Source organism: Lichenostomus cassidix, chromosome 1 (assembly GCF_008360975.1).
Source record: "Lichenostomus cassidix isolate B80296 chromosome 1, HeHo_3.0, whole genome shotgun sequence".
Lineage (NCBI taxonomy): Eukaryota > Metazoa > Chordata > Aves > Passeriformes > Meliphagidae > Lichenostomus > Lichenostomus cassidix.
The window spans coordinates 78,640,574-78,656,161 of NC_139479.1; the positions used below are offsets into that span (position 1 = coordinate 78,640,574).

Here is a 15,588-nt window from a genome sequence, read left to right on the forward strand (position 1 = left end):
AGCAATAACAAGTCTGAATTCGGAACAGCTGAGTACAGATTACCCTGGGAGAAAGAACAAATGGATGCAAATCTTGTTTAAGGGCATTTTTCTAAATGATGGATTAATTAAAAGGCATACTAGGATTTCCTGTGCCCAGAAAGGAATTTAACAGAGATGCAATGTATTTCTAACTAAGGAAGAAAATGCTCCCCTGCCTTAAATGCAACTCTCAGCTTGGTCTTAGCTGTGAAGGCAGGAAAACAAGACCTCTGCAAAATGTGTGTGTGTGTGTGCATGCATGTTTGTGTGCTCAGACATTACAGACATAAATTAACAGTCTGGCAGCTGATGGGTACTACACATGCTACAAAAAACATGATATAGCACTAAAGCAGACATGCTTCACATAACACAAAGGCTCTGTATATCTAAAATAGATTCAAATCATGTGAAAGATTTCCTGTGGCTTCTGCAGAAGATTAAAACATTGGTACATTCATAAAAAATGTGAAGATTTAGCAAAGCAGTGCACCCTGCACAATGACTCTTTGTTTCACCAAGCACGGAGCCTGGCAAAAGAGACACCCTGAAAGAGTATATCCAATCAATTTGGGCCTGGTAGGTGGGCTTCAGCCTATAAAAAAGGGAGCTACAGATCTTAAGAAACATACAATGAAGAAAAAACCTGTTAGCCCCGAGCTAATCTACGAGCTAATCCCTCAGTGAGAATGCAACATTAGACCAAACTTCTAAATCCTGACTGAAAAGAGAAGCTTGATATAGATTAACCACAGAATTTGCCTGCAGAAGCTTAGCATGAGGAATGATTCATAAAACAAGAAGGAAGACCACTAATACATCCCTCTCTGTTTCAACAGCATTTAACACACGGGTGCAGACCTAATTTTCAAAGCATGCAATAATACTTGATATTTTAATAATACTTTTCCCCCCATTTGCATTGATCTAATGCTCTGCCATCTCATAGTTCTGCCAACAGAAGAGAGAGGCTTTGAGTATATTTTGAATTGCTTTTTTCTCATGCATTCACTCATCCATTTCCAAACACACCTGGGGAAATGCAGCCATGGGTACCAATGTCTAATTCTTTTATCCTTGGATTATTAGGGATAACTTTGGGAAAATACTTGCCACTGAAGCCAGAGATAAGCACACCAGTCAGGATAAGCAAAAAAACTGAACTAGCCCCCAGCATAATACTTTCCCCTCTCCACAGTGACATCACATACGTCTTAATATAATGCTAGTTAATCATATGGTAACTTTCTTGTACTATGCCATGATGCTGAGTCCAGTGAGATTTTAATTAGGTCCAGAGGGTCAAAGAAGTGCTGATACACCTCTAGGCTCCCAGGAGATGCTCAGAACCTTGCAGGGTGACAGACTGCAGGCTGGGTTTCCTTCCTGGCACAATTGTATCTTTTCTGTTATGCCTTTAGAAGATTTGGAAAATGCCTGATAACACAGCACACAAAGTCTGTATGCTGAGTATTTGCTTCTATGCTATGAGGTGCTTAGAGCCAACACCTGCTGTTAGAATGCTGTGGGTCCACAAGGAAAATCCTAAAAGAGGCATTTGATGCCCAGCATGAAAAAGCCAACAGAGCTGTGCTTTGCAGATATTCATTTCTTCATTTCATGACCCAACAGTTCAGGTCAGTGATTCATGAAATCTGTAAAACAAGCTCTCTCCCCTCTGCAAATGCCAGATATATGCAAATCATTCCTTGACTAAGGCAAAGCTCTAGGCAATCAGAAATGTGATTTTTCTAATGAGACACAACCACCATGGTAGACAGCAGTGTGTGAACCAAAGCCCTAGCCCTGGATGACTCTGATCTTGCCAAGCTCTTCAAAACATGAACCCGAATGAGTACCCACAAAATCATCTGTATCTTTATATTGCACCAGGGTTTCATCGAAATAGCTAATATTCTGGGTTTTTTTAAAACCTGGATCATAATACCAGTTGTTCCCTGCCCATTTCTAGCAGACTCACTGTCCAATGAAACATGATTTCATAAAAAATATGTTTTGGGCAGCATTCCACTGTAGATGGTGAATCTCTCATCACACGTTGATGAACTGGGAAAAATAAAATCTTTTCCATGAACTGAGGAGAATAAATAATATATGAGCTGTGCTTTCTTATTTTAATACCAAATAAATTAACACAAGCTTACATTACATCTATAGAAGGTCTATAAGCTATTGGGCTCTTTCCTACAATTGTCAAGCATTCATAACAAAACCCTAAAGTTTTGCATATTGAATTATGAAGATTTTTTACTTAGGAAGCTAATTAAAGACATAAAAGAATACTGCTTTTCTTCATTACTATTGATATCCTGAATCAATAAAATAGATTAACCAAAGAAGTGTGAGATTTTTAATGCTGGACTAAAATCCTGCCATGTAAGAACTTCCATATCAGATTAGCTGGATGGCTTAAACACTCTCCAGGAGAGGCCAGAATCAGATACTATGATATAAATCATGCACTGATTGAACTGTCAGTAGTGTATTTATCCTTGACATCATCCTGTGCAAAACATTTTTAAGAGAGTCAAACTAATCTTGAGAAAGTTAAAATAATGAGTTTAATATTATCTAAAAAAATAGATTGAAATCAAACATTAGCACAAGGCAAAAAAGTAAACAAAGCATCCTCAGGGCTGACTCAAAAGTCTACAAATTTTATGGAAATGTCAAAGGCATTCTTTGCACATCCAGTCTCTCAAGGCTATTGGAATTTCATTGAATAACTGAAATGAGCTGAGGGTCACTGCTACTATTTGATATACACAGACCCATTTTTGCCCTTTTCCTTTGGTATATATATTGTCATCAGAGTTGTGGGCACATTTTCCAGTGGCTACCTGAATTTAACATGGAATACGAAGGACTTTAAACAGACATTTCTTTTTTTGGTGGTTTTTTTTTTTTTTAATCCAAGCTTAATTTGCCCCATTATTATAAATTTATAAAGAGGTTTATTTCTCTTATTTAATAAGAAAACAGAATTAAGATTCCACACGCATGAAGAAAAGTGTTATTAAATTCAGTTTTCCCAATGCTTAGGCTTTGTCGTTTGTGTTACTTCTCAAGACATTATCTAAAATAAAGGGACATTTGGGAGCTATCGAAATTTGCAAAAATAAGAGAGAATAATACATAAAAACATGATGCCTTAATTATTTTGCTGCTTAAAATTTCTGTTCATAACTCTTGCACAGAGACCACTCACTTAACAACTGAACTAATAATATTTTCAGTGATGCACTTGGTAATTTTTCATCTTATCACCTTACATAAGTTAGAGACAACAGTCTAGCTGAGAGACCACTTATCTCTGCAGACAGATGAATCACACCAGGACTTTTCCCATATTTTGCTGTGTAAGACTTTCTGCTCGAATACACATGAGAAGCTGTGTGCAATGTCATATGCAAATCTGCCTCTGAAAGATAGTCTTAACCTCCAGTCATCTCCTGCCTCTGGAAAGTTGTTGGCTATTTCTGAAAATAGCAGCTTGATGGGGGAAAAAAAAAAAAAGGTATCTGGGGGGGAAAGGGAGGGGGGGCCAAGTGCAGCCCACTGGTGCAGAAGAACACAGGGTGGAGGATGGAAACCTGCATCATGGGGTGAGTGAGCTCAGTTTGTGACTCTGAATACAAAAAGTCGTGTCTCTCAGAGATCTACCACCACACTGGCCAGGTGGATTTCCCCTCTGCTGATAACCCCCATGGGGGATATGAGATGAGCATGTTTTTGATTTTCTTTGGAACTGTTTGTTTTCTTCCCTTTCTTTCCTCCCCACCCTCTTTACCTTCTTTTTCCCCTTTGTTTTCTCGTTTCCTTTTCATTTTTCCCCAGAACTTCGAAGTTGACATTAAAGTTCAGCGTGTCTCCATTTGAAGATGACATCGATACATCTTTCATTGTCTTTTTAGAAAGCTGCCTCTGTAAACCAACTGTTCAACTAGAAATACTTTCAGGTGTCTTAGAAATAATTAAAATAGTTTTCTTATTTCCAGCAAGCACAACAAGTAATACTATTCAAACTCAAGCTCAAAAAAAGAGGCTGTTTACCTAATTTTTGAACTTCCCTTGCATTTTTCTGATAGGCTTCAGTGTTAAAAAAGGAAAGGCATGTGCCTTTGGAGCCATTTAAACCTCAGACAAAATGTTCAATCAGACACACTGCCTCATTTTTACACCATCACCAGCATGTCACTGAGAAAAAATGCAGCTTTCTCTGCCAAATGTGGGCAATGCTAAAGAACCATGAAACAAATGCTTACACAGACTTGTAATCCAGGATTTAAGCAATCAATGTGCTGTAGAGCACTATTCAGCTACATAAACCCAATGAACTTCAGCTTTTGTACTTCTCCTGTAAAAATATACATGAGCATATTGCCACACAGCTGCCTATATTCTTCAGAAAATGTTGCAGTTTCTCACAAAGGACCACTGACTTCAGGCATCACGCTAGCAAAGGCTCCAGCCCAACTGAGCAGGCTCAACAGCAAAACAAAGTTAAATTTGTTAAGTTCTTGTGTGGGAGATGCTGTAGGAAAAGAGGAGGATGGTGGAGAACACAGGCTGGTCCAATGCTGAACCACCAGTGTGGTGTTTGTGGGAAGAAATGAGAGGTAGTGCTATTTTTAAATGCCACTTTGTGAGTTTTTAAACTCCATCTCCCCTGCTAACTGTGGCTATAAACTTTCCATTATCAACTTCCCCTGTGATATTCTGGACCAAATTCCAAGTGGAATAAAATTATAATCCCTGTATCAACATTCCCCTCACATTTACAACTCCCCATTAAAAGTGTGGAAATTTGCTTTTTAGAAGGCTCCAATTACAGCAGATTATCATGCTTTCCTCTAATTACTGCATATAAATACATACCATGTAACACAGTTTATTGTATCCTTAGTGTACTTACAGCAAATAGAAACCAATATGCTTCATTCAGCCCATGTATTTTGACACTCACATCAGATTTAGCAATTTGTCTTCATTACAACCCCTTGCACTGTTACTGCCATCCTTCTCAGAGCTGTGCTTGAGCTTCGCAGCAGGAAGATTGATGAAGCTTGTGTATACTGATTTGTGACAAAAGCAGGGCACTTGAGAGGCACTGTTACCATTCTGATCGCACTAAGTTGGCTAAAAATTAGCTGCACTAAGCCAATACTCTGCTCCCACTTCTCCTCCTCTTCAATTAGGGTACATGACTTGGACCTTGAAAGGCTAAGGCTGCTGTAAGACTATTTTTAAACGCATTGCCTTCAGTTGCTTTGTCACTTCTGAAGAGATTTATAGTTCTGACCATGCTTATTAACAGCTACTTTTATTCTTTAGAGACACTTTGAATAGACAAGTTTTTCACCATGACAAATGTTAAAAGATATTTTCTCTATGAATCTACAGTGGTAAATTTAAATAGCTGTTCTAGTGTTTTGAAGGAACAGATAGTAAGGATACAATTTTCACAACTGGCTAAATGACTGAAGAGCCCACACCACATGTACTCATCAGGGAGAGACTAAATAGCCTCAGCACTTTAAAAGCACCAACTTATTATATGCCATTATCAAGAGCATGGAGAGGTCATCTCGCTACAGATAATTCATCCTGTCAATCATGAAGTTTCAAAGACTGTTGCTAGAATTGCAGAAGCTTGTAACTCTTCTGGCTCATTCTTTTGCTAAACACAGGTCTTGCCACAGCAATTCCCAGCAAGCTGGACTGCTCAGTGGTGGGAGCATTTTGCTGAGGCTTTCTGTGTTGGAAGCCTGAGTAACAAAGCCTCTGCAAAAGAGTATTTAGAAACTGCCCAGGATGAGAAAAACGTGCTCAGATCCACTTTCTGGGCTGAATGTGCAAATCAATGAACTGTAGCGTGGATTCAACAATCCTCCCCCTTCAAGCTGCACATGTACACTGGAAAGCAGAGGAGGAACTATTCATGTTCTGAACATCTCAGAATCAGCTGACGCCACACAAGGGTGCAGATCCTGCATGAAATGGTTTCATCTTTATGCTTATTATTGGACCTCCACCGCTCCAGCAGCTGCTTGCATAAAATCACATAGCAAAATCACTAGAGTTTGTAAAACTGTCAGCCACCATTAGGAGGCATCTACAAAAATCATCAGCAGAAAAAACCAACCAGACTGTTTCTGTGGGCTTTTTTTCTATAGCTCAAACTCCACTAACATTCTCCACTTCCAGCTTCTTTTTTAAAGTAAATTACCTTTACATGAGAAGAGAATGTGAAGTGTTAGCACAGAAATTATTAGAAGACAACATATATCCAGAAGGAGGAGGAAGTAAAAGTAGGAAAGAAGATGATGTATCCAACTATTAAACAAGAATAAGGCCAAATCACCTGAAACTTGCACCTCACTTGGAAATACATCATGATCCTCATTCATTTGCAAAGCAAGCAGGTAGCTCTCAGGATTACCTTTCCTCTTTCAGATTGTTATTTAAATACTTCATCACAACTACAAAATCTCTGAGAAAGTCTGTGAAATAGAACAAATGCTTCTGGCTTGCTTCATGTGAGAAAGTAATGTAATCAAGTGGTTATTTTCCTCCCATTTCAGGCAGAACCATTCCATTAATAAGAATCCACTAAAGCAACAGACCATCCTGTATAAAATCAGTGACATCCAATTTAAACCTGAGCAGAAAAATTCTACCTGATAACATGCACTGAATACAAGTTGCAGCTATGTAAGGCATTACAAATGTGTCAGAATAAAAATTAAGCTCTCAACTTGGGAGGTTAAAAAAAAAAAAAAAGGCATTGACAGTGCCACAGTCAATGCAAAATCTGTGAGAAGAAATACGTTTTTCCCCAAATGCCAAAACAAACAAACAAACAAACAATCCCCAAACAACATCACCAAAACAAATAGGAAATCTCAATGATTTTAAAGGGGAGTCCATTTCTGAATTCTTCATTTTGGCTCAGGGTCTAGACATGTTTCTGCACTCACTTTGGAACATACTCTTTGCTAGGTGGAAATCCTGTGACAGCAGCCTAAGGTACCATTAAAAAAAAATCCCTGTGGACACAGGTCCATACATCTAAAGAAGACAATTAAAGGAGGAAGGAAGAAAAATGCACATCTGACCTGGAACGCAGTATTCACTTTGCAACAGAATACTTGTGCACTGACAAAGAGAGTCACTTAGATTCACCTTTCCTAAGCTTGGCAACCATAAAAACACACATCCAGTCCTCACCAGTAATTCATGTTTCCTCTGGTACAGACAGGCACAGGCAACTCTGGAAGAGCAACTCTAAGCCATCATAGGCTCGGCTGGGAGCCGAGCTCTGGCACTACACACAACTACAATGACTAACATCTGCTATCTTATTTCACTTCATTTTCCTAACAACTTCTGTGAAAGAGGTGGAAATACTGTTAATAATGAAATTTGCTAAATAAATACTGGCAGGTATTTACAAGGTATAGCATCTCTATAGCATTAAAAGACAGGCGTATTGAAAATAATTAAAAAGTTGTATCTAGGAAAGGTCTGTCAGTGCCTCACACACACACACTGGGCCAAGGGGAGCAAGGGTTGCTAGGTCAAGCACTAATCAGAGCTTTTCAAAGGGAGCCAAGTTTGTGCTCTTTTACACCAGACAGACTCCTGGAAGAAGGGTATGAAATGAAGCCGGAAGGGAAACACTGCACTACTGGGAAACCACGGCTGTCTCGGCAATTAAGGCCTCCCCAGGGGGTTAATTACACAGAGACAGACAGGCATTTTAGAAAACGTTTCAGTTTGCCACAAGAACAAGCACAGCTTGACCAGCCTGGCTCTGGATCCCAGCCTGGGAGCTCCCAGGAGGCAGCGATGGGCGATATTTCAGCAGCAGTTCAAAGGGTCAGTTTGACCACCGGGGCTATGTCTGCACCAGAGACCAATTCCCTTTCCCACTCACTGTTCCCAGGTGAGTTTTACAATGTGGTTGTCTCCCCACTTCTGCAGGACACCCTGCTCCTGTGTTTCTCTTCTCCATAGCCTGCCCTCCACTTTACTCGCCATGCACAAGCCTTGGAACAGCGTACGACACAAATTTTCCTCTACTGCATCTTCAGCCCTCAGAATCTTGCCGATTGTTACTTTTGCAAGCAAGATACAATTCAGGGGAAAGAGTAGATTAACTTGTATTGATGACTACAGCTGAATTCCTATAAGTAACTAATTTTTTCCTTTTGCTGATAATAGTAGCAGTCCCCCCATCTGTATGGGAATCCTCTGCAAGATGTGTATTTGGCATGTTTCACTCAGATCTCTGAGGCAAACTCATAAATCACATAATTACAGAATCACAGAATGGTTGATGTTGAAAGGAACCTGTGGAGCTCATCTAGTTCAACCCCCTGCTAAAGCAGGTTCATCTACAGCTGGCTGTGCAGGGTCACATCCTGCAGCTTTTGAATGTCTCCAGAGAGAGACTCCAAAACCTCTCTGTGCAGCCTGCTCTAGTGCTCCATCACCCTCACAGAAAAGATGTTTTTCCTTATATTCAGATGGAACTTCCTGTGTTTCATTTTGGGCTAACTTGTCATCCACCAGGATTACCTAGTCCTTCTCCACAGAGCAAAGGAGACTTACAGACCCAAGATTCTCGTCAATAGACATATTTCAAAATCAAAGCCCATTTCGTTCCATTTGTGATCTTCTCTGACAGTATAAACTGGAAAGCTTGAAGTCGTTGGAACACACGATTACTTTACTAACTTTCCAATTTAATAAATCCTAAAAAGGGAAACATCCTTGTATTTCCGTCCATTTATTTATGACATGGAACATGTAAGAATCTACAGTGAATTATCAAGAAAAAATGCCAACCCAAACTTGTATAGTAATAATAAAAAAACCCCTTCTCTCCTGTGTTCTGCACTAACCAAAATATTTTGGGATTTCTAGCAAATAAAAAAATGTAATGAATATGCAAATATGTATTTTATTACATTTTGCTGTTGATAGTTATAGCATTGGGAACTGTTTTGTCCAGATGTTTTATAGCTTGTATGGATATGAAGAGAATTTCCTAAAATACATAGTAGGGATGATTGATTATGTGGGACAATATGGTTCTTTTTACTTGTACCAACAGGAATCAAGAATTCCTTACTCCACAAACAGACAAAAGAACAGAGTCAAAGAACTTTTACCCAAAGGAAAAAACCACACAGCATGGTGTACAGCAATGTGAAAGAAAACACATGTGGCAAAACCAGTAGTTTACAAGCATATCACTCCATATCCAACACATGTGAGCTACTTAGAAACATTCATCACAAGGGCCAAGGGAATGGTTTAGATACTCTTTTTTAGAAGGCAAATTTTAACTTGAAAATTGTTGTTAACAGCCCAGTAAGTGAAAATTAAAATCCCCCATTGACTCCGATGATGCAGTGAATGTGAAAAAGGTCAAAGTTTGTTTTCATCCAAATTATCAGTTTGTACATTAGATCCAAGATGCAAAACTTTAAACCTGTTTAACCCGAGAGACTAAAAATCTTGGCAGTGTTGGGGTAGGTCCATCTATTTAAAAAAAAAAAAAATTGCTCAGGATATTCTAAACTTCTGTCACAAACAAAATTTAAGGGCTACAATACAATACTTAACTGAAGTAGATTAGAGGTGGAAAACAAGTGTTATGCATATTTGTTCAATTTTTTTCCTGTGCCTGCAAATTGCAAAATGTTTTATTTCTTCTGTGTAATCAGGCAATTCCCAGCTTTGTGTGAGTCTGTTCTAAATGAAGAGAAGGGAGGATACCACTCTCCTGGAACAGGAAGAATTGATTTTAAACTAGAAAAATCAGCTAACCTCTTAACATGTATCTTCCACTTAAACTTACCTCCAAAAAATGTTCTGCTTGCTGTTCCCGATCCAATTTTCTTGACGTTGTGGTAATCAGACCTGTAAAAAAAGAGATTATATTTGATTGTCAATACCCACTGAAAAATAGGTATCTTTATCAACCTGAATACAAATTAATGTTTAAAACACTCAAAGGGAAAAAATCTATTTGAAGCTGTATCAGACACGGATTTCTTGACATCTGTCTTTTCTCAGTCCAACCATTATCACTTTCTGACCAACAATGAGTCTTTAAAGGAAAATGCTGTGAGAAAAGTAACTGAGAAACAGTTAACTGTGTGTCTACAGTTAACATGCTACATTTATTACAATGAATGAAAAATACTCACAAAAGAATCACTATTTGTCTTATGATTAAGAGTTTCAATTAATCATTTACATTTGACTGAAATTCTTCTGTAAAAAAACCTAATTAAATATTTTAGAGTTCTCAAACAATTAATGGAATAGGATGCTGATTACTTCCACACCAAGAACACTTGACAAAGAAGGTTATTTCGGTAATAACTACTTGTATACATAATGATTTCCAAATGTAATCATTCTAATGCATTAAAGGTTTTGTACTACAATTTCATCAATTTGTTCCATGCTCAAATTGAGTCTAAAATAAAGTACCCTTTTACATGAATATGATCAAGATATGGTTTTTTTTAAGCAGTGTGCTTTCACGAATGATTAAACTCTTGTGAGATTTATACCAAGGAAAGAAAATTAAACACTTCCAAAGTTCCCTCAAGAAAAGTGATGCATATCTCCCGTGAACATACCTTAGTTTTTTATTTTGTTCTTACTAGAGATTTAAAGGGCAGATTTGGGGTTTCCCTCACACAAAACATTTCTTTGGATAGGAAAATGCATCATGTGCTTGTTTTTTGATAGACCAATTTTTCCTAGAGATAAAGCTGATTTTGGAGACAATGCCAGTGGGCAAAGCTGTTGTCAAGAATTTGTCATCTCTAAGATTACCAAGGGAAACAAGAAAATAAATTCTCTCTGGATTAACTATTCTACTTACTGAATTAATCAGACCAGCCAAGCATCTAAGCACAAATCCATGATGACCCTGCATTCTTAAAAAACCCCATCAGCAACATCATACATCTACATAAGACTTCTAGTCCCAGAAAGCTTCTACAGCTACAGCTACAGCTCCCCACATGCTATCACCTTCTCCTTGGGGGAATCCATTTACCTGTTTTGATGAGAAGGGGAGAAATATTACTTTAAGTAATGAAATGAAATGAAATGAAATTAACAAAGGAAAGTGCACACTACTTCCAATATTTCAGACTCATTACAAGATATATTAGACCATAGAAATGACACCCAAGGGGAGGTCACAGAAATTAAGAGTGCATCATTACAATTACATTGGAGAACCTGGTGCTGGCAAGAAGCTGAAAAAACAAAACAACTGGTATTGCCTGCATCAAGAAGTTGTAAGTATTCAAAACTGTTACACCATATGGAAGACATCTATCTACTCAGTGCAGGAGTTTAAACAGACATGGCAGCACAGATGATAAATTGGTGTCATTCACATAAGATCCCCCATGTCTAAAAACAATGCAAAGATACAGGCAAGCAATTCCTATTCATGACAGAAGTTCAGCCCCAATAAAGTGATAAAGTAAAAAGTTAAAATTGGTAATAACCCTGTTCATCACATGCATGGTCACTATAGATATTTATCAAGCATGATCTAATCACAGAAAGGAATATGATAACTTTTATATAATCTTCCACTTCCTTCATTCCTGATGTGCCATTGTGAACTCTACCTACTTTCCTCTAAAACAAGAGATCTCTAGCTGTAAATTATAGAAGGTCTCTGTCCTCACCATCTTCTTCAGGCAGACAAATTCATATTCCTTTTGAAGACCAAGAGCTAACATTTGAACCTGAGTATCATGAACTCATAGAATGAGTAGTAATTGTCTTTTGTCAGTAAAACTGGAACTACTACTACTACTGCTCCTCCTTGCAAAACTACTGTTATCACAAAGGAGGTTTTTTGTTTCCCTTTGTTTAATGTAGAGCATTTTTGACTGCAGTAATTGTCAGAGTGCCTTCAGACCTGAACTTTGTTCTAAAAGAGGTATATGAACACATAACAAGTCTGTACGACAAAAGTGCCTGTATTTTAAATGTAGTAGATCTTAAAAGATTTAGCATTCAGATTTAACAGCTGATCCTAAAGGGAGCAGATAGCAGACCATCACCATCAGTTCTGCAGAGCTGATCGTGGAGTATGTTGATTGTGAACTGGCATAATTGCTTGGTTTTGCTTTAAAGACAGCCCTACATATAACACCCATTCTGGGCAGTTTCACAGGTTATTAAATTAATGTATAGAAATACTTGCTCCTCTGTGTGTGCAGTTATGAGGCGTTTAGCTTCCCCTCCTGTTCTCCAAGGAACTGTCCCACCTGACACCTGTGATGGCCTCATGCAGTATCCTGGCTGCTCACTGCCACACACATTCCTGAAGCCAGGGACAGATCACACTGTGCAACACTCCTGATCAAAATATAACTACACATAAAATCAGATCTCAATTACTTTATATTAATTATTGTAATGTATTGGTATGGATATGAACCTCGTTCTTTCAGGTTACAAAATTGTATTTCAAGAAATTATGAAGTGTAATCATCAAAACTGAAAAAATAAATATGCCAGTTATGTCTAAGACTACCCACAGCTTTACCAGTCCAGTCTCAAAGAAATTAATTTCCTGGGTTTTATGAAAACCTTGCTGTGTTCCACCCTCCTGTATTCACTACTCCATGCCACAGATACATAATAATAGCAATATTTAGCAGGATGTGGAATTTTATTTTCAAGATATTGGGGCAACTGAGAGAAACTTGACTTTGCACAAGAGACCACATCCAAGTTTTAGGTCTTATCTAACTGTATTAAATTGTCACACTCTGTTATGGTGTAAAGATATTATCTAAAGAAAATAACTCACAGAGAAAAATAAATCCAAGGAAATTATGTTAGGCTGCACTCCTGGTTATGATGGAAACTCACAAGGGGACAATGATAAAAAATGACCCCTCCTTTTTCTCCTATCTTCAATATGTGCTGTAGCCCTTACAGACACAGCCATATGGACAACTCCCCAAAGCCAGCTGGGAAATATAGCACACATTTATCAAAAAATAGTCAAAACCACTAACAAGCTTCAGAAGCTGTTGCACACTTCTCAAGTGGTTTCTCTCAAATTTCCAGGGAAATATCATGGTCCTGCTAAGGGCAGGAGATATTTATAACTGTGATCTTTAAGAACATCTACAAAAGTGAAGAGGAAAACTGTATTTGATAGAGAAGTTATTTACAGTAAAACTATCCGCTTACAAAAAAGGTTATGTCATTCTGCTCACAGAATTTCATACTTTGATTTTGTGAGTTAAAACATCTCTCTCCTCATTCTGGCACATCTGTTCCTCAGACCATATAAATGAATTGTTTTGTTAAACTCCAAAACATTGCTTGACCCAATATTTCAGCTAGGAGATAACTTGCTACATAAGACCTTGGAGTCCTTATACAACTTCCTTTTCTATGATCCCTGTCACTTTTGCTGTTGGAGTATTTTTCCCATCTTAATAAATGAACAATTATTGTTACACTCCTATTACAGAATTTGGAAATGCTGGAAGGTGAACAAGCTTACTCTATACAATCTGTCCCATAATACTGCAGGACACAGTCACAAATCCCTGCTGACACTGACAGGGGAGCATCCTTCCAAAACCTCACTGTACACTGGATAAGATCATCGTCTCCCAAGTCATTCCCCTGTAAAAGGATATTCAGCATGTAGATGGAGAAGAAATGGCAATGTTCTCTATCCCATCACTTTATAATGGGGATGGGACACTCAGAGATGTAGGGTGTGCAACAAGGCACACCTGCCTCAGTGCTTAGATGCAGCCTCAGTGACACAGAAGAAAAAACAGGACCAACACAAAGAAATGCTGATAATTCAGCAAATACATCAGCCTGTACAACCAAAGCATCATCTCACAAACAAATCACCAGTTATAAGGGCTCAGAAGTGTGATCGGAGACATTTCAGCAACACTTAGCACTGATGCCTGGGACAATGCTTTTAGCACATTGAGATGTGCTAAAGGAGGGAAAAGCTCAGTGAAACAGATCAGAACCCACCTGAGTTACTCTATATTTGCAATCAATGAAGCATGCAGCTACCAGACTGCAAATAAAGAAATGTAACTTATTAGCAAACAGTAACTTGGTGATAGGTCTGATGCCATAGGAGTAATGCCAGGCATGTGTGTGGATGAATGCACATGTGTCTGTATCACTGAACATGACATAAAATCAGGAATAGTGACGAATTCAACAGTATGGCTACTGCTTTATAATTTTAAGGGTTTTTTTTAGAATTTGATGATGATCAAAGTGAAGGATTTAATCCATGCTCTGCCTTCAGTTAGCTCTCGTTTCACAGAAGGGTGCACACAGAAATAAAACTTGGAGAAAAAACTGGAGAGCTTGAACAATATTACACAGAGGGAAACACTGCTGTGGGTTTGCTGCTTCTGATGCTTATTCTCTACACATCCAGAACAGCCCACAGCTGTAGGTGTGATAGTAACTAAACTGACCTTTGACTTAGAAGAAATTCACATATTTTTCAGCACTACGGCACTTAGGCACCAAAAATTAGTTTGCCACAGGCTATTTTCTGACACAGATTGAATTTCCCTAATATGGCTGTGAAGCCAAGGAGAGTTCAATAGTCTTCTCCTTATGAAATTAAATTATTTTCATTCAACCTGTGGATGGATAACCTTACCTGAGCTGTTTCCCAAAGTACTGCTTAAAAGATAACAGAATCTGGTATGGAGAGACAGCATATTTAACTGCTATCTCTGGAAGTGCTGCACATTTTATAGTATAAAGAATACTTAAAAAAAAAAAAATTCTGAAGAACTCCTTTATCGATTTCTCATTCTCAAACTTTGTTTAGGTGAAATGTGAAAGAATTGTAACACAGGTACAAGTAGGCTAAAGTAAAAGAAGCCAAATAAATATTTCTCAGTTTTAAGCTTAAGGCTGAGTGTCTTCATAGAGATAGGAGGCTGAGAAAGAAAGCAACATCATCCCCTTCCCTGGAAAAAGATTAACAGGATAAAATTTACTGCATGTTTTAGTGTCCATTAATAATTTCTTTTCCCGCTCAGCATATTCATAAAAACCATTTATTATAATACAAGTGCAGGATGGATGGGTAGGAAGTGCAACAAGGGACTTCAGGTTATTATGCAGGATTTAAACACAACCTCAGAGCATACTGCCAGGCTCCAAGTGATAGCAGAACATGCTTTACACCCTTCCCACTCACAGTGGAGTCAGGATCTTTGCCCAGGACTTCCAGGCAGCACAGGGCCATATATGTCCTGTGACACACAGAGAAATGGTCTGGATGGACTAGCTGAGGTCTCATCTGAAAGATTTCCATTCCCTAGGTGATGAGGGAAACTTCCTCCTCTTTCGGATACTGATCCTCATCTTCAGCGAGAACAATTTTGAAATGGAAACAAGAATATAAAATTAGACACCTTTCTCCTCAGAGTTCTTGTGCCCTGTGAGATGCTCTGAGCATCCTGC

The 15,588-nt window shown here is 38.3% G+C and overlaps 1 protein-coding gene across 7 annotated transcripts in view; it reads right to left on the reverse strand.

Annotated features, from left to right (window-relative positions):
• FAT3 (FAT atypical cadherin 3) overlaps positions 1–15,588 on the reverse strand; it is a 396,068-nt gene that overhangs the window by 123,100 nt on the left and 257,380 nt on the right. For all 7 annotated transcript variants that reach the window (XM_085065228.1, XM_085065219.1, XM_085065190.1 and 4 more), the window contains exon 4: positions 9,914–9,975. In XM_085065228.1, the coding sequence (XP_084921354.1) occupies positions 9,914–9,975 (62 nt within the window). The remainder of the gene's footprint in view (positions 1–9,913; positions 9,976–15,588) is intronic.